General features: G+C 42.4%; 1 protein-coding gene across 1 annotated transcript; it reads left to right on the top strand.

Annotated features, from left to right (window-relative positions):
• Positions 1-12,822: 12,822 nt before the first annotated feature.
• LOC150025835 (uncharacterized) lies at positions 12,823-13,913 on the top strand. Its single transcript, XM_090304765.1, has 2 exons — positions 12,823-13,082; positions 13,190-13,913. Exons 1-2 carry the CDS (start codon positions 12,823-12,825, stop codon positions 13,911-13,913), a joined length of 984 nt encoding a protein of 327 aa, XP_090160891.1.
• Positions 13,914-20,387: the final 6,474 nt, after the last annotated feature.

Below are 20,387 nucleotides of genomic sequence, written 5' to 3'. Positions count from 1 at the left end.
AAGTCTTGAACTTGTGATTCTATCTCCTTGGTTTCCTCGGGGTTTGTTCTATAAGCAGGCCTATTTGGTAGGCTTGCCCCCGGAATGAAGTCAATTTGATGTTTTATACCTCTAATGGGAGGGAGTCCAATGGGCCCCTCATTAGAGAATATATCTTCAAATTCACGTAAAAGTTTTTCTATTGGAGGAGGTAGATTCATGAGTTCACTACTTGTGGCAGTGCATGTAAGTGCTCCTTTACAAAAGACAAGGCTTGGTTGTTCAACAAGTAGCAAATTTTCAAAAACGTTTTCAAAAGGCTTTTCTTGTTGAGTAACCTTGTGGGAAGGAACACTCTTCTCCCACGCCTTCCTATCCCTAAGGATTTTCTCTTTTTCTAGCGCTTTTTTTTTTTTTTGTTTTCCTCTTCCCTCTTATGTTTCATTTGTATTTGGTCTTTCACCACTTGAGAATGTGGTAAAGGATTAAGTACAAATTTCTTATGTTTGTGGGTGAAGGAAATCTCGTTAGTGAGACCATCATGCAAGGTTTTCTTGTCAAATTGCCATGGTCTCCCTAATAAGATGTGGCAAGCTTCCATAGGCACTACATCACATAAAACTTTGTCTTTGTAGTTCCCTATGGAAAACTTGATTTCCACTTGCTTGTCTACACTTAGTTCCCCATTTTCATTAAGCCATTGAAGTTTGTAAGGTTTTGGGTGAGGAACTATTTGTAGATTAAGCTTTTCCACCATTCTAGCACTACAACTAGATCCACTATCCACAATGAGGGAACATATGTTTTCTAAAACATTGCATCTTGTATGAAATATGTTCTCTCTTTGTGTTTCCATGGATGTGCTAGGGTGATTGTTGAGGGTTCTCCTAATCATAAGAAATTCTCCCTCTAATGGAGCTACCCTCTCATCCTCTCCCTCTTCCTCTCTCTCACTAGGCTCATCCTCGCCACTAGTGTATTCATCTACACCCTTAAGAAACAAAGTCCTTTGGTTTGGGCATTGTGCTTGCACATGCCCTCTACCATAGCACTTGAAACACTTAACATCTCTAGCTCGGATGGGTGGGGTTGAGGTTTCTTTGGTTAAGGGTTTGGTAGGTTCTTTTGGTTTTTCTTTTGATGTACTACCCTCCCTTCTAAACTCTTTCTTGGGATAAAAGCTAGAGTAGGAACTCACCCTTTGACTTGAAGTTTTGCGCAAGATTTGTTGTTCAACTTTAATGCAAAGTTGAACCAAGTCATTCAAGTCTTGGTAAGGTAGGAGTTCTACCCTATTTCTTATCTCAAGTGATAGGCCACTAAGGAACCTAGCAATGGTGGTGTCCTCCTCTTCCCTAATGGATGCTCTCATCATGTAGAGCTCCATTTTTTGCCTATACTCTTCCACACTCATGTTCTTTTGTTGGAGTCTTTGGAGCTTGTCCATCAACTCCCTATGGTAGTAGGAAGGTATGTGGCGACGTCTTAGGGCTCCCCTAAGGTCATTCCAATATGCAATGGGAGGTTCCCTATGAAGACGTCTTTCTCTTTCGAGAGAGGTCCACCAATACATGGCGTTCCCTTGGAAACTAAGGGCGGCTAGGGGTACCTTTCGTTCCTCACTCACCCTATGGCAAGCAAAGAGTTGTTCTACTTTCATCTCCCAATCTAGGTAGATTTCTACATTTTCTTTTCCATGGAAGTGAGGTAGATCTATTATAACCTCCCTTGGCCCCTCTTGTTCCCTTTGCCTATTTCTTCTAGGGGGTGGTTGGTAATAGTCATTGATTCTAAGGCTTCCTTCCCCTAGAGACTCATTACTCCTAGATGCATGAGTATGAGATTTCATTGATTTTTGTGATTTCTCTTCTTGGGCTTTAGCCAACTCATTAATTTTAGTCTCATTCTCCAATTGTCTAAAAGAAATCATTTGCACAGCTTGTGAAACTTCTTTCAAAAGAGTTTTTATAGATTTTACTTCACTTTCAATAAACTTTGGAGAGTGAGGAGAAGAAGACATGGCTAAAGTTTTGTGTATACAAGTATTTTACCTTGAGAAAATTTAGGAAAGTCAAAGAAGGTAGTTTTCTAGGTAAGGGAGGTGAGTCACAAAGGACTACTTAAGTACCAAGCCTTTGCCTTAGCCAAAAACTATCCCTCAATGTCTTCACACAAAACTTTCTCTTAGTAAACTACTTAGAACACAATGAAGTTGAGAAATCAGATTTTAATGCAAGAAAACAATGCAAGCTAACTAATTAACCAAGCTAGACGAAATAACAAAGCTTAAACAAGGCAACCACACATGCAAAGCGTAACTAATTAAGCAAGTAATGTAATTAAAAACAATTAACAATTGTTAATTAAAACTCTACACTAGTCGGCCCTAGGTGAGGCTTCTTGGACACTTGGAGTCCTTGAAGACACACTCACCGTCTAATCACGTAATTAAAGAAGTAATTAACACAAATTAAGTTGCAAAGAATTTAAGAAAACTCCCTTTGTTGATCCTCTTTTTGCTATTGGCACTTCCTTGGTTGTCTTTTCTTGTTGGGCCCTCCAAGTGTTTGTGGTGTTTTGAGAAGTGTTTGATTCTGCCTTTCCCTTTGTTTCCCCTTAGAATTAAGGACTTAATTCTCCAATTCCAGCACCTATCAAGAAGACTAGACCTTACCCAAGTCAAATTTCCACTCAAATAAGCACCAAAAGAGACTAAATTCCAGCACCAAATTTAGAGGCCAAAGAATAAAAGCAAGAAACAATTTAATTGAAGAAAACAGTACCACACAAATGGAGTTAGATTGTGACAACTAGAAAGAGGTCCAAAAAATATTAGACACGCAAATAAAGGTACTCAAATAAAGGTAGGCACACAAAATGAATCCTAAGAATAGCACTAGAATAGATTTCAAAATAAAAAAACAGCACCACTGGAAAATTGTTGTGGGCCAGAGAACGTGTTTTTCCCCAATTTATGCTGAGCTGCCCTTTTAAGATTTGCCTCTGAAAATTTATATGCAAAATATTCAAGATCTTAAATAAAATCTGGCGTTGGTTTCACTCCAAACGCATGAGCCATTTTGTTTTAATAAATTTTTCAAATTCAGTGTTCAGTTACGCCAACTGTAGCGCCCAGATTTGCACACTGTTTTTAAAATATTTATCATTTTTTTTCTATTGACTCTTTTAAGCTGATTCTTTTTTTGTCTTTTTTTTAACACCTCAATCTTGCATAATCCAGAGAATCAAAAATTTCTTATGAGGGAAAATAATTTTCTGAAACAAAACAACTAGCACAGAGAATGTAAAACAGGGGATTCTGTAAAAACTGGAAAAAAACAGCAAGAGACCAAAAGATAAACACAATGGAATTGATAAAAAGGAATTTGTGTAAGATCTAAACACAAATATGAACTCAAGCTAAAAATAAAAGGCACCAAAAGATCAAGAACACAGCAGATTCAAAGTAAGCAAAAATACCCAAAATCAAGAAACAATCAAGCCAAACAAAGGACTACTTATGATTTGATGACATTGTGGATGAACATGACTTGACAAAACATATATGGATTCAGAAATTAAAAGACTCAAAGAGCATAATATGAACCAAATAAAAGTGCAATAAAGACTCAAATACCTAAAAGAAAAACAACAACTCAAAGGTGTATGGAATCCTATCACAAATTGCACAAGGATTGTTCAAGATCAATTGAACAAAGTGTACCGGTTGGATCTTCCAAATAGCACACCAAATCAAAGCACAAAAATTAAAAAAAGCAAGACAAGTATGGAAACAAGATGAACAACATGAAATAAAGAAGAACTCAAAATGAAAAGACCAAGAACTACTCATCTTTGAAGAACCTATGCTCATGATACCAAATGATGGCAAATTCATGGAGCTCTTCTCGGAATCATGTGAAGAATGGTGCGGAAGCTATGGTTGTAAATGTGCAAGATCCTCCTAGGAGCTATGGTGATCTTGAAGGTGCATGATGTGTATGGAAGTAGGGAGGTTGGGCCAGCCCTATGGTAGGTGATGAAGGTGAAGATTAGATCCTAGAAACTAGGGAAAAGCAAAGTATGGCACAATGTTGGCAGCATAACTTTACTCTCATTAATCTTCCAAAATACAAGAGATGGCCTTCCCTTTTATAGGCTAATGGGCCGTAAAAGCTAAGCTAATTACACATGAAATGTGAGCAAAATGAAATGCAAATGAGAGGACACATGGCACATGGACCACATGGCCGGTCATGTGTGCTAAGGTTCTAGAATATGCACAGAATATAGGGTAAATCACATATAAGACAAGTTTGTGCTTTCTAACACTACACTAATTACTAAGCCACCCCTAATTGGCCTCCATGTAACATGTATAAGGCCTTCTCTCTTCCATCCGTGGCTGCATCCATTTGGGCGTGAATGTTCTTAGCCATTGACCTTGTAATAGGGCCTAGACGGTCTAGGTCTCCTCCTAGACGCTCCATGTGTAGCCTTCCCTCATCATGTCCTAGACGCTCCCTTCTTGAGTCTAGACGCTCATCACGGTCTAGTCTTGGGTTTTGGCATCCATGGTGAGGTGTGCTTGGCCCTCCTCCATCATTACCTGGCAAGCGGACTATCTGAGCTCCGAATCTGTTCAAGAAATCCTTCAAGGACTCCCCTTGATACTGCCTCACGTTGAACAGATCGTAAGACACCAACGGCGGTGCCTTGTTAACTATGTACTGCTCAACGAACATCTTGGTGAACTGCTAGAACGTGGTAATGTGACCAGTAGGCAGACTGACGAACCAGTCCAGTGTTGTTCCGCTGAGAGTGCTCATGAACACCTTGCAATAGGCCGCGTCTGAACCTCCTGAGAGCATCATATGCGTGTGAAACGCCGTGAGATGAGCCTCAGGATCTTCCACCTCGGTGAAATATGCTTTCACCGCTACCGTATTCGCAGGGACCACCGTGTCCATGATCTCCTGAGAAAACGGCATGGGAAAACTACACGGTGGGGATGGGGGTGCAGATCTGTCCCCAATCGCACGCTCCTCCCGTCCCTGAAGGGCTTTACGCAGCTCTTCATTCCTAGCTTGTGAGGCCACTAGCGCCTCATGCATTCTCTCTTGTTCGGAACGTGATGCAGCCACGTTCTCCTGCAATGTCCTCATCATCTCCATCACCTGAGTCATAGACACAGCGTCCTTTTCGGTTGAGAGCGCGACTGAACTGGATCGCGTTGCCCTCATTCTTTCTCAGCAAACTCAACAACTCAAAGAAACTCCAAACAAACGGTGAAAACTCCAGAAAACCGACTGCGACAGCAAGCAGTCGAACAGAAAGCACCAAAACTTCAACAAACTCGAACTATGGTTGGGAATCACCTTTTATACGGCCCCACGATGGGCGCCAAATGATCCTGCCGGTTGACCTAGTGCTCTTCAAGTCCACTCCACAAATTGTCTCTCTGAGAACCTGAAAACACAAGATGGTGCCTTTGCGGCCGGTGGCGCTCCGACGCTCAAGTCAGTAACAAGAACACCCAAAAATTGAGAGAAAACTATGCTCTGTAGAACCGTACTAAAGTGCACTCAACCCAAAACAATGAGCCGTAATGAACGTACCTCTGCAAATTCTGTTAAGTTTACCTTTATAGCTAGGTTTTTTCTCTCTCCAGGCAGTTACGCTTTGGAGGCGTGGCTCGCATCCAACCCTGCACGTGTCACCATCTGGGCTGGGGTAGCAGGTAGTACCCAGCCCTACACGTGTCATCATCTGAGCTAGGATAACTTGAGCGTCATTTCTATATTGCATCCAACCCTACACGTGTCGTCATCTGGGTTGGGCTAACTGGTAGTACCCAACCCTACACGTGTCATCATCTGAGCTGGGGTAACTTGAGCGTTATTTCTATGTAGTAACCAGCCGCGCGGCCAAGTCTCCTATTCAAGGAGTAATCTTGCACGTAACACGCTCTAGAACACCACCCGACAAGGAGAGTATCGGATGCAACAAAGTACACCATCTCTGTGATATCGCTTGTCGCAGGTGCCACCCTCCTTATTGCTACGCCATGCGTGTTCCAGCTGAGGAAACCTTGCCACCAACGAATGTCCACTCTGGGAATCCCGTCGTTGATGAGCAAGTTGTTCCCTCTAACTCACTCGACCTTCACGCCCCATGCTGGCGTAACAATTGTCTTACTGAACTTACACGCTTGAACTTACTCGTCTGAGCCTCCAACAGCTTTAACTAAGTTTACTGGGAAACTCGGCGATGTGCTCCTTGCGGCGATGTCAGACCACCTGATCTTCCATTATCTAACACGTCGATGACACACAAACCCGGCGACAACCGACGATGTACACTGCAGAACGCCACTTCCACGAAAGGCAACCATGCTCACTTCTGGACCATTCATCTTTCTCTTGTCCACGTGTCCTGCTGAGCACGCCCCACATAGTCACTTGCTAGACACGTCATCACACTCGGTGAACTGATCGATACAGCAACATAAACCAAAATTAAAAACATAAACAACAAGACAATTAAGGAAATATGATGAACAACACGGAATTAAGAACAACACAAAAAAATAAAAGAAGAGAAGGCACTTATCTCTTGAAGAACCTTGACTCTAGATACCAAATGATGGAATGTGCCTTCATGACCGAATTGATTTCTTGAATTTTTTGATGATTTGCGAAAGCTTCAACGGAGGAAACGTGCAATAGACTTAGTTGTTGGGCTTGATCTTCTACTTGTGGGGCTTGATCTTGGCCTTGTTCCATCAAGAGGTGGAAGGCTTTTCTTTAGAAACTCTATGGTGAGAAGGGGTTTCTTTTGAGAAATTGGAAAGATAATTTTTTGTAGAATTTTTTTTATCCTTCCATGAAGATTTGTACAAGCCATCATTATGAGTATTTTTTAAAGTTGTTTTCTTCAAAATTTGTGATTCCATCTTGATGGCTAGGTCAACCAATTTTTCTAAAGAAAAGTACTCATATAACTCTATAATATTCTGAATTTCTCTCTACAAACCACTTAAAACCTAGCTATCTTTGACTCCTCACTATCATGCATATTAATGTTAGTCAAAGTAGTTTCCAATTCTTTAAAGTATTAATCCACCATACTAGGTCCTTGATGAAGTCATTGAAGCTTCAACAACAGTTCCTTCCTATAATGAGGAGGAACAAACCACGCGCGCGTGCATTCTTCAAAGTATACCAAGAGACCACGATTGGTCTCTTGTTCAAACTAATATTCTTTATAACTTGATGCCACCACTGCATGGCATAGTTCAAAAATTCTAGGGAAGCTAACTTAACTTTTTGTTCATCTTCGACCTCATACACATTAAAAACTTGTTCTACCTTAGCTTCCCATCCAAAATACACATTAGGGTCACTTTCCCCATTAAAACTAGGTAACTTTACAAAAGGAAAAGAAGACTTTGGTAGTTGGTGTTGGTGGCACCTAGTTCCTACATTTTTCACTCTCCAATTTTCTTCTTCTTCACTTCCATAGTGCATGTGGTACCTTGTAGTTCTTCTAGGTTCCTGCCAATTTTATCTAGCTAGTCCCTCTTGAGTTTCCTCTAGACTTTGCATTCTTTCCACTAGTTGTCGTATTTCTTCTTTCTTGTGGTCCAAACTCCTTTTGGCATCCTCAAGCTCCTCCAAAAAGTGTGCCTTTTTTAGGAGATTGCGGCTTTGAAGATTCTCCCGAAGACAATTGAGCCATGATTTGCATAAAAGAAACCAAACAATTAGTGAAAACAACAATTTAATGCACTCACTCACGTGTATCACTTAGCTATTTAGTAAAGGATTGAAAATATTTTAATTCGCTCAAGGAAGATTTGAACTCCAAAGGTTCTACACTTAGTATAAACACTTCAAGTGAAAGAGGTCAAAGCTCTTATCACTTGCTCACCGAAAAATTCCCAACAAAACTTTAAGAAAATTTTAAAGAAAAGTTAACCAAAATGGAAGTAAGATGATGACAAAACTTAAACAAGACAAACAAGAAAAGAATTTTTAAAGACTCAAAGAAACTTACTTAAACTTTTAATTGTTCTCACCGGTTGACTCGAACGATAGTCCCTAGCCCTCCTATCTTCGCTTGAGAGTCGAACCTCCTTGGTTGAAGAATCTCTCACTTGCAAAGACAAAGGGCATCTTGACGGCCGTTTGCATTCCGACGCTCAAGTTAGTATTAGGGCAAAGAAACACCAAGTGTATAAGTAGTTTCAGTCTTCAAAACTGTGTACCTTCTTAGGGCTCTTAGCACCCTTTATATAGGTTGAAACTAGGGTTTACCTGTGTTCTGCGACCCACGTCTAGGGTTCCTTGGAGAACGCCCCTACGCCGCTATTACACAATCTTTGGCACATGGGACTTCCCTTAACTGGAGTGCAACGACTAATAGAATGGCCGCCTAGGTACCAACTTGTGCACCAAATCTTTAGGGCCATCTGTTCTTTGCGTGTCCTAAGTATTCACGTGCCATACATGCAGCTTCCCTTGGAAATCCTAACCCTGATCGAGCCTTAACGCCTCTAAGGGCTATTTACTCGTGTCACGCCTGAATGCGCTATACACCCCACTTGCATGGATCCCTCGCATCTTAGGGCTTCCTCCCATCACTGATGTTTAACTGGTAACTAGTGTAATTCTGGGCCCACCTTATGTGGCCCACTATAGTTGTTTAGACCACCGACGTTCGATCTCTCCCTCTATTGGCGAGGTCTGATGTCGATCCCTAACGTCGATGTCCGAGGACTGGTCGGTACATTAACTATGAAGTTTTTTATTTTTAGAAATTGTAAAAGTAAGAAGGATAAAATTCCACAAATATGAAAACAATTTGCCACATAAAAAGAATCCTCTTTTCAGACTTGAAAAGTGAATTGCATTAACTTTGCTTTTGTCTTGGCTTTTGTTTTATGGATTCAAAATGTCCATAATCTTGGCAAGCATATTTTAGTTCACTTTCAATTTTCACAAATAGATTGGAATTCAATTCATATGTTCACTTGAATTCTTTGTTTGGAACTAAATCAACTACCACTTAAACAAATTCTAATTGCTTTTAGCTCTTCACAATTTAAAGTTAAATAAGTATAATGGATTTAAAGACTCCTAGAACACTAAGAACATAAGACTCAAGAAAAATAGGGAAGGAAAAAAAATTGACACAAATAATTCAAAAGTAGAATTTAAATTGCTTAATGAATAAAAAGGCGAAATTGTAAATGACGAGAATTTAAAGACTGAATTGAAAGGTGTTGAATTGTAAAGCGGAATTTAAATTACTGGAAGATATAAAGACATAATTGAAATGTGCTGGAATTTTAAAGCAGAAAATCAACTCAAGCAATTAAGCACAAGATAACCATACTTTGAATACCATATGATGTAAGTTGATTTTAGGATTGCACATTGTTATGGGTTTCACTTTGTTTATGTTTTTTTAATTAAGCAGAATATGGTGATAAGCTCAAAGAAGATTGTCACTGGACACGAACTTAACCAAGTGGTTAAGTAAGTGTGAATGTTCTCTTCTAGAGAGCAAAAGAGAAAACACAATATAAGTTGAAGATGATGATGATGATTGCGGAATTAAAAAGCATAAGATAGAAATGACCAAATGTTAAAAGAGAAATAAAGAACATGAAATGGAAAGACAAAGCGTAAATGAAGGAAGGAAAAAGAGAAAGAGTGAAAGAAGCTTATGGAGGAGATGACTATGGAGGGGTCACGCCACTTGGAATGGTGGATGGTTCCAAGATGAGTGGTGAGGAGTCGCCAGTTGATGTACACTACACTTAAGATGAGACCCAAGAACTTTTAGGAGAACAAAGCTCACTAAACACCCAAGCAAAGTTTCTTATCTATTCAATTTCAATGTGTAATATATTAGGCAAGACAGTTTATTTATAGGAGAAAGTGTCTTAGTAAAGAAGATAGAGGGGTAGGGGCGTCATTCGTGAGAAACCTTCTAGAAGGTAGGTAAAATAAACCCTAAACCTATAAGCATTTGTCATGAAAGGTGCCCAATTTATGTTAACTACACCCCAATTTATGCTAAGTGAATCCTACTCTAGCTTATTCTCCTATTTGGACCCCCAAATTGAGCTCAATTTATTTACATGAACTTGTCTTTTAATAAGATTAGAAGAAAGAACATATGATGCTCTGGCCTATGTCTAGTTCTTCTTCTGCTGAGATACTTTTAAAGTTTTGTGGGACCTTTTCTTGGATGCTAAGATGACTGACTTAATTATGAAGTGTTTTTTGTGTCCTTGATTTTCTCCTTATTTAATTGGATTGTATCATGTCCCCAAGTTGGAAAGAATTCGACCTTGAATTTAAAACTCCTGAAAATAACATAATTAGTTTGTTTACACCTTACTTTTTTTTGTTTTTGTTAGTATCAATTGATAATTAAAAATAATTTTAATCAAAATTTAAACCCTTAAATGTATTATGTATTTATTTATATTTATAGTAGATTTAATCAAGTTTTAAGTATTGTAAATATTAGTATTTTCAATTGAGTTTTTATTAAAAAAATATCTATTTAATATTTTAAAAAAATTATCTATTTAATATTTAGAAAAAATTATCTATTTAATATTTAGAAAAAAAATATTTTCCAATCGAATTCTTATGGTTTAACTATTTTTTTAATTGAGTGATGTAATTGTTATTTTGATGTGTCGTTTTGCTTACTTGTCTCCTTATGTTAAAAAACGTAAACATGTTAGATAATAAGGGATCGTCATAGTCACCCATATCAACGGTGATAAAGACAATAATTCTTTGACTGATGATGATATGGAAGTCATCAAAAAATATGACAATATCGTTATTCAACATATATTTAATTAAAGTAATAAAAATTACTTCTTCTACTTTAATTTAATCACTCACTTAATAGAAAAATTAAGCGAGAAAGACCCAATTCTAAAAAATATTTTTTTAGTATTGAATAAAAAAAAGATTTAATTAAAACTTAATTAATTCTTTAAAATATTTATATACAAAATAATAGTGTTGAAATAAAATTTCATCATATAAGGACAAATAATAAATGCAACAAAGAGTAAGATTTATATAACTTAATATTATGATATGCATATAACTTTTAAAATTTATATGTTATGTTATATTATAAATTACAATATATATTCTCAAATTTCTAATAGTTGCTAAAATATGCCCAAATGACAGTGTAAAGAAATCGATTTAGTTATATTGAAGAATAGTTGTTCTTATGATCCGCTTAGACATAAATACGTTGAGTTTTCTTTGGAGATATCAATTTCAATATACATCAATTTTAAAGATACCAAAAGCTTATTGAATCTTAAAAATAGGGAACTTAAAAAAATATAAGTTATTAAATTCAAATACGATTATATATGATAGATGTATTTATACATTTTACTTTAAAATCACATAAAAAATGTTTTAAAAAATGTTTTGAAAATTTGTATATTTTTCAATAGAGACTTACTTTTTATAATTCTAATATAGAATCATATGAAATTCACCCTTTATTAAAATCTTATTCAATTTTTATTTTTAAATACTAAAAGACTTTTAGTATTATTTTATGTAACATATCTATTTACCACATCTAAATACTATAATATACATTAAATATCAAATTAAATATTTACTTATATACATATCAATCATACAATATTTCAAAATATATCTTTTTTCGTAGAGATTTTAATATTTACATCTATTGACCAGTGCTCGGGCGTAGTTGACTACTAGTGAGTATGGGGCCATGTAAGTTGGGTCCCATGAGCAGCAGGGGTCAGCATTCCACAGACAGTACGCCCAAGGGATCGAGGAGTGGTCAGACATCGGTCATCAGGATATGCTGACCTCGGACCTCGGACCTCGGCAAGTCAAATAGCAGAGCTGGGCCACGGGAGGTGGATCCCAGACCACTCACCAGTTATTAGTTAGGGAGAAGCCTAGGTCACGAGGGCCCATGCGTGTGGTGTGGATGACGCATTCAAGCGCAACACAAGTAAATAGCCACTGGAAAAGATACGACCTGAGAGCGTCACATTCCAAGGGTGAGTTGCATGCATGGCACGTGAACGGCTAGGACGCTCCCAAGACGGGTGACCCCAGAGATCAGGTGCACGAGTTGGCACCCAGGTGGTCATCCCGTCAAAGGTTGCACTCCAGTTAGGGAGCCTTACGTGCTAGGTTGCTCTAAGAGTGGGCAATAGTGGCGCCAAGGCCCACCCTCAGAAAGCCTATTTTGGGTAGTGGAAACAGTGGAAACCCTGGACTATATAAAGGGTAGTAATAAACCTAACAAGGTACGTTATTCATTTGCGTCAGTTCACACACAGAGCTTTTACGCTTAACAATTTTGGTGTTTCCTGGCCCTGAGATTGACTTGAGCGTCAGAGTGCAAACGGCCTCTGGGGCGCCCTTTGTCTTTGTGATTTCAGGTGTTTGATCGAGAGAAAGGCACGAACGAAGGCACGAACGAAGGCATAGCCACTCGGCAGGAACATTTGGCGCCCACCGTGGGGCACGATCTAAAACGTTGTCCCATCCGTTGCACCGAATGGAGGCGAAAGCCTCACCCTGCAACAAATCATGGAAACTATGCAGGCTTTCCAAGAAACGGTGGTTGCATCAAGAGTAGATCAAGAGCGCATCCAGATTGATCTTGTTGCTTCGCTGGCAAGGAATGAAGAACTGCAAATAGCCAACGAGGAATTGCGTAGAGGGTTGTGGAATCAATGGGGGGGAACGTGAGGTGGAAGATCAAGAAGTCACAACGCCATCCAGAGAATTCCCAATGCCATTTTCACAGGTGATCATGGACTTCGTGATACCAGCCACATTCGTGGGCCCTAAACCCACCTTCACGGGTGTAGAGGACCCAGAGGCTCACCTCACGGCCTTCCATACGCAGATGATGTTGGTTGGGGGTACTGATGCGGTGCGATGCAAGTTGTTCATGAGCACTTCGGTGGGTACGGTGATGGAGTGGTTCATCAGCCTCCCTGATGGCCACATAACGTTGTTCACGCAACTGCCCAAGTTGTTCAGGGAGCAGTACATCGCAAATCGAGCTCCCCCACCTATCTCTTACGAACTCTTTGACGTAAGACAATATCAGGGAGAGTCCCTGAGAGAGTACCTTAACCCTTTTGGAACACAAGGTGTGAAGCTAAACACCAAGGACGAAACGATGATGGTGCTCGCGTTCAGAAAGGCATTGTGCCAGGGTCTTTCAGCGAATCACTCATCAGAAACCGCCCCAAAACTTTCAGCGAAATAAGGTGTCGGGCAGTGGCTCACATTGCTGCAAAGGGAGAAGTCAACGAGAAGCGCACGTGTGTTGTCCTCACGCGCCCACGTGCACCAGGTCGGCCTCAACCCTTAAGGATACATGAGGCAACGACAGAGAAGAAGACCCCAGTTAAGCAGCAGCCCTACCAACCCAGGAAGCCCCAAACCAGGGGGCGTACAAGGGAAAATTTGCCACAAAGGCACGACTTCGTGGTAAAATTGAAGGACCTCATCACTATCCCCAACATAGCAGAGAGACTGAAGATACCCGCAAAGACCAACAAGAAGTTGGGGCCCAACAAGAACTCCTGGTGTGAGTTCCATCAAGCATTTGGCCACCCCATACGCAACTGTTTGGCATTGGGACACCAGTTGGACGAGTTGGTGAAGAACGGCTTCCTGAGGGATTACTTGCAGGAAGCACAGGATGTCGAGGACATGGCAGTGACAGGGGGTGACCAGGGGCATGAAATCCCCGTGCATGGTGAAGTCCACACCATTTCGAGATATTTTTTAAGGATGAGGGTGCACCGCTTCTCAGCGGAAGAAGTATGCACGAGCAGTGATGTCGGTAGAAGCGCAAGAGGCAGATGACGCCCTTGACGACGACCTTGTCTTCATCAAGGCCGACCTCCAAGATTTCGTCCCACACGACAACGACCCGATGGTGATCTCAGTAGTAACCGCAGGGAGGAAGGTACACCATGTACTTGTGGATCAAGGAAGCTCGACAAACGTGATGTTCTGGACGACTTTCAACAAGCTGCAATTGTCCCTTGACCTACTAAGGCCTTATACTGGTTGTTTGTACGGCTTCGCGGGAGATCAGGTGGAGGTGTGTGGACACCTAGAGTTGAGGACCACCTTCACAGACGGTGTCACGTCCCGTACGGAGAACATTGGGTACCTCGTCGTCAATGCCCCCTCTGCATATAACATATTGCTAGGTAGACCTACGCTGAACAGGCTGAGGACAGTATCGTCGACGAGGCACATGAAGATGAAGTTGCCTGACTTGGGGGGAAAGGTGATTACCATCAAGTCAAATCAGAAGGAGGCTAAGAGATGTTACGAGAACAATCTCAAGATGAAGAGGGGGTGTTCATGGTTACCACCAGGGCGCCAAGCGAGGAAGGGGTCGCCCCATCCGAGATAGCCCGAGCGGAGATAGCCCGAGCGGAGATCGCCCGGGAGAAGCGATTCGAACCAGACGGGGAGGTCATGGAGAAGGAAATTGGAGATAGGACGTTCAAGCTTGGCAAGTTGCTAGGCCAAGCGGCACAGGACCAGATCGTTGAGGTCATAGCACGACATTTGGATGCCTTCGCATGGTCTGCCTCGAACATGCCAGGCATAGACCCAGACTTCCTGTGCCACCGCCTCACCATGGATCTCAAGGTCAGGCCTATCCGCCAGAGAAGAAGGAAGTTCAATGAAGAAAGACAACAAGTCATTAAAGAAGAAACAAAGAAGCTACTGAACGCTGGCCACATAAGGGAGATCTGGTATCCCAAGTGGTTGGCCAACGTGGTCTTAGTGAAGAAGGCCAACGGGAAGTGGAAAATGTGTATTGACTTCACCGACCTTCACAAAGCATGCGCAAAGGACTTCTACCCCCTACCAAGCATCGACGCCTTGGTAGACAGTGCCTCGGGCTGCAAGATACTCAGCTTCCTGGATGCTTTCTCTGGGTACAACCAGATCAAGATGCACCCTAGGTACGAGTGCAAGACAGCATTCATGACAGAGTTGTCTTGTTACTATTACACAGTGATGCCCTTCGGACTCAAGAACGCAGGCGCCACCTACCAGAGGCTGATGGACAGAGTGTTAGCGCCCATGATAGGGCGAAACGTGCAGGTCTACGTGGACGACATGGTGGTGACCTCACAGGTGAAAGATCAGCATGTGGTTGACTTGGAAGAACTATTTACTACAATAGCCAAGTACAAACTGAAGCTGAATCCCGAGAAGTGCGTGTTCGGGGTGGAAGCAGGTAAGTTCTTGGGTTCCTTCTCATCGAGCGTGGGATAAAGGCAAACCCCGAGAAATGCACTGTAATCCTTGCAATGAGAAGCCCAATCTCAATGAAGGAGGTGCAGTAGTTAACAGGGCGGATGACCGCTCTGTCCAGATTTGTATCAGCTGAAGGAGATAAGGGTCACCCTTACTTCCAGTGTCTGAGGAGGAACAACAGGTTCATCTGGACCAGGGAATGCGAAGAGGCGTTCCTCAAGTTGAAAGAGTATCTGGCCTGTCCTCTAGTGTTGTGCAAGCCACAACTGGGTACTCCACTTCGCCTGTACTTCGCTGTGACGGAGCGGGCGATCAGTTTAGTCCTCGTCCAGGAGCAGGACCAAGTGCAGAAACCCATATACTTTGTAAGCAAAGTATTGCAAGGGCCTGAGATAAGATACCAGGCCCTGGAAAAGGCGGCTCTAGCAGTGGTATTCTCAACAAGGAGACTTCGCCATTATTTCTAGAGTTTTACAGTGGTGGTGATGACAGATCTGCCTATCCGTAAGGTCCTACAGAAACCAGACGTGCCAGGAAGAATGGTACGATGGGCAGTGGAACTATCAGAGTTCAATGTCCAATACGAGCGCCGAGGTCCTATCAAAGGCCAAGTTTACACAAATTTCGTGGTAGAGCCCTCCTCGGCAGATGCACACCAAGAGGAAGCCAACTTTCGGTGGGTGCTATGGTTCCTCTAACTAGCAAGGCAGTGGGGCAGGTGTCATCTTGGAGGGACCGAACGGGCTTTTGATTGAGCAGGCCCTACGGTTCGCCTTCAAGGTCAACAACAATCAGGCGGAGTACGAGGCCCTCATTGTTGGCATGTTGTTGGCGAAGGAGATGGGAGCGGAGAGTCTGTTGGCAAAGAGTGACTCCCTATTAGTCACAGGTCAGGTGATTGGAGAGTACCAGGCTAAGGACCCTCAGATGGCCGCATACCTAGGGTATATCCAGATTTTGGAGGGCTCATTCGCGGTCAAACTGGTGCATGTCCCAAGAGAGCAAAATGCCCGAGTTGACTTGCTGGCTAAGCTCGCCAGTTCGGGCAAAGGGGGCAGGCAGAGGACGGTCATATAGGAAACCCTAAAGACACCTCAAACATTTACCAATGCGCATGAATAATGGTGGAGCTCCACTAAGGGATATGTGGGAGTCACATCGGTGGACGATCTCTAGCATCAAAGGCCATTCGTGCGGGATATTTTTGGTCAATCGTAAGGGAAGACTGCACGAGGTATGCACAACAGTGCAAGAAGTGTCAGCAACATGCTGACTGGCACAAAGCGCCGCCAGAGGAGCTTAGGTCGATTTACAGCCCTTGGTCATTTCATACATGGGGGATCGACATCCTGAGACCTTTTCCTCTGGCGATAAGGCAGATGAAGTACCTCGTGGTCACCATGGAGTACTTCACGAAGTGGATCGAGGCTGAGCCAGTGGCGCAGATCACGGCCCACAAGATCATGCACTTCGTGTGGAAGAATATAGTGTGCTGCTTTGGGGTGCCAAAGCGTTTGGTGTCAGACAGTGGCACAGAGTTCGCATGTCAACAGTTGGGCAAGTTATGCTCAGAAGTTGGAATAAAGCAGGTGTTCGCATCAGTCGAGCACCCTCGGGCAGGTCGAGTCTGCCAATAGAGTCCTGCTCAGAGGTTTGAAGAGAAGGCTCAAGAAGGCCAAAGGAACTTGGGCAGAGGAGGTTCCTAGAATTGTGAGGGCTTACCACACCACTCCCCAATCCACCACTAGAGAGACACCCTTCAGCTTGGTGTATGGGTCGGACGCGATAATTCCACTGGAGATCCATGAGAGCTCGCCATGATTCCAAAACTTCGTGGTTGAAGAGTCCAACGAAGAGAGGAAGGTGAACCTGGACCTACTGGACGAGGTTAGGGAGGAAGCAAGAATTAAAGCTTAAGCATTGAAGAGAAGGGTGGAGTACAAGTACAGCTCGAAGTTGAAGCCTCGCTAGTTCCAGGTCGCCGACCTGGTGATGCGAAAGGCCCACCCATATCAGCTAGAGAAAAAAGTATCCCCCAAATGGACTGGTCCTTTCAGAGTGACAGAGGCCCTTGGGAATGGAACATACAGGCTTGAGACGCTGGAGGGAGGCGCAATTCCTCGTACATGGAATGCGACCAACCTCAAGTTTTATTTCACTTGAACAGTAACATTGTACATTGTTCTTAGGGGACGTTATTTTTCCCTTATAAGGGTTTTTTAATGAGGTCACCCAATAAATTTCAATTGAAGTATATTCTCGAATTTTTGTGCAATGCAGATACGAACAGTTCCCTTGCGTTAGAGGTCTCGAGAGCGGGAAAGGTAGGTTCGTGGAGCACACCTCCCCCCTCGAGTGAGAACGCCAAGGTTGAACGAAATAGTTCACCAGTTAAATCCTCCTCGCCTTTGAGCGAAGACGAGGTCAGTTACGAATCATCCCTTGCGTCAGAGGTCTCCAGAGTGGGAAAGGTAGGTTCGTAGAGAACACCTCTCCCTCGAGTGAGAGCGCCAAGGTCGAACGAAATGGTTCACCAGTTAAATCCTCCTCGCCTTGGAGCGAAGATGAGGTCAGTTTCGAGCTAGTTCCCTTACGTCAGAGGTCTCGAGAGCGGGAAAGGTAGGTTCGTGGAGAACACCTCTCGCCTCTAGTAAGAATGCCAAGGTTGAACGAAATAGTTGACCAGTTAAATCTTCCTCGCCTTGAAGCGACGATGAGGTCAATTTCGACCTAGTTCCCTTGCGTTAGAGATCTTGAGAGGGGGAAAGGTAGGTTCGCAAAGAACACCCCCACACCCTCGAGTGAGAACGACAAGGTCGAACAAAACAGTTCGCAAGATAAATCCTCTTCTGCCTTTGAGTGGAGATGGGGTCAGTTATAAGTTGTCCCTTGGGTTAGAAGTCTCGGGAGTGGGAAGGTTAGGTTCTCAGCGAACACCTCCCCCCTCGGGTGAAAACGCCAAGGCTAAACAGCCCAGTTCATAGCAAAGTCCTTCCCAGGCCATATCATAAAGTTCAAATAGTCAAAGGTGTTGTTAAGCATCAGCGTGAAGTACAACAGTTTCCGAAACTAAGATGCACAAGCGACGTTAAGTCATAGCCATTGATCGAGACACATGTTCGCGCATAGAGCCACGTAGGTCGCCAGGGGCAAGCACTTAGTCTCTTCATTGAACAAGTTGCAGCTCGAGACTGGGGGGCTTGTGTACCGACCGGTGCTCGGGCGTAGTTGACTGCTAGTGGGTATGGGGCCACTTAAGCTGGGTCCCACGAGCGGCAGGGGCCAGCACCCCCGCAGACAGTACGCCCAAGGGATCGAGGAGTGGTCAGACATCGGTCATCAGGATATGCTAACCTCGGACCTTGGACCTTGGCAAGTCAAATAGCAGAGCTGGGCCACAGGAGGTGGATCCCAGACCACTCACCAGTTATTAGTTAGGGAGAAGCCTAGGTCACGAGGGCCTATGCGTGTGGTGTGGATGACGCGTTCAAGCGCAACACAAGTAAAGAGCCACTAGAAAAGATACGACCTGAGAGGGTCACGTTCTAGGGGTGAGCTGCATGCACGGCACGTGAACGGCTAGGGCGCTCCCAGGATGGGTGACCCAAGAGATCAGGTGCACGAGTTGGCACCCAGGTGGTCATCCCGTCAGAGGTTGCACTCCAGTTAGGGAGCCTTACGCGTTAGGTTGCCCTAAGAGGGGGTAATAGCGGCGCTAGGGCCCACCCTCAGAAAGCCTATTTTGGGTAGTGGAAACAGTGGAAAACCTAGACTGTATAAAGGGTAGTAATAAACCTAACAAGGTACGCTATTCACTTGCGCTGCTTCACACACACAGTTTACACATAACAATTTTGGTGTTTCCTGACCCTAAGATTGACTTGAGCGTCGGAGTGCAAACGGCCTCTAGGGCGCCCTTTGTCTTTGTTATTTCAGGTGTTTGATCGAGAGAAAGGCACGAACGAAGGCACAGAGACTCGGAAGTGGGAGTATTGTGAGACGTACAAAGACAATCGAGTCAACTGGCAGGAACATTACATATGTTAAAACAAAATATTCAAACAAAACATCAAATTCTATCAACTAAGAGTAAAGCTCTATCACCTGAAACTTCATTCGCTCCCGTGTGATACACGATCATCACAAATAAATAAATAGAACAAACACAACCCAACAAAAGGGCAAGCTAGCTACTTTTAAAACTTCTAATATAATTGAAATTTTAAATCACAAACGTGAATTCATCATTTTGCATACACTTTCACAAATCAATCAAGTGTCTATAATGATTGATAACCATATTTCTATGTTAGACTTCTACTGACCAATATACACAAACACTTGACTTTACTTCTGGAAAACTCGTGCATTGACTTAGACTCATAGATCTGCACCTATCATACTACATCATTGTGAAATTCACACAGTTATGTGCATAATAATCTCAATATTAGATTATCTCAAATGACAAGGTTAATTCATATAACCTATAAGACCAAATTATGTTTCAAACCGCAAACAAAATCATATGAACTCCTTCGACTCTCAACACCTGATAATCTTCATCTATATGATTCTAATATATTAGGAGAGTCAGGATACCTCATTTTAAACAAATCCCTAGTCAATGCACATCCTTACAATTTCAACACGATATTTTCTTTCCTAAAAATACTATGTCCCGATTACCACTTCATATTTCATATCTCACAATTTATAAAACCAAACCATTTAATCATAACAAAGCTTGGAAATAAACAAACAAAAATTCATCCCATTTTTTCTTGAGCGAGATTCCCTCTCGCTTAAACAAAAATGGGTCTCGCTTGAGCGAAAATATCTGGAACTCATTGTCTCAAGCTACCTTGAGCAGAAAGGTCTCACCTAAATATCTCGCTTATGCATAAACATTTGCACAAAAACTTAAGAGTGGGATAGTTACCTTAGTAGAGTTATATATATATATATATATATATATATATATATATATTCCCCATCACTAAATCAAAATCATTCATGATCCGGTCGATCATCGGTAGTCGGTGACGTCAG

Source organism: Phaseolus vulgaris, chromosome 7 (assembly GCF_051622355.1).
Source record: "Phaseolus vulgaris cultivar YP4 chromosome 7, ASM5162235v1, whole genome shotgun sequence".
Lineage (NCBI taxonomy): Eukaryota > Viridiplantae > Streptophyta > Magnoliopsida > Fabales > Fabaceae > Phaseolus > Phaseolus vulgaris.
This window is presented reverse-complemented; position numbering and strand designations above follow the sequence as displayed.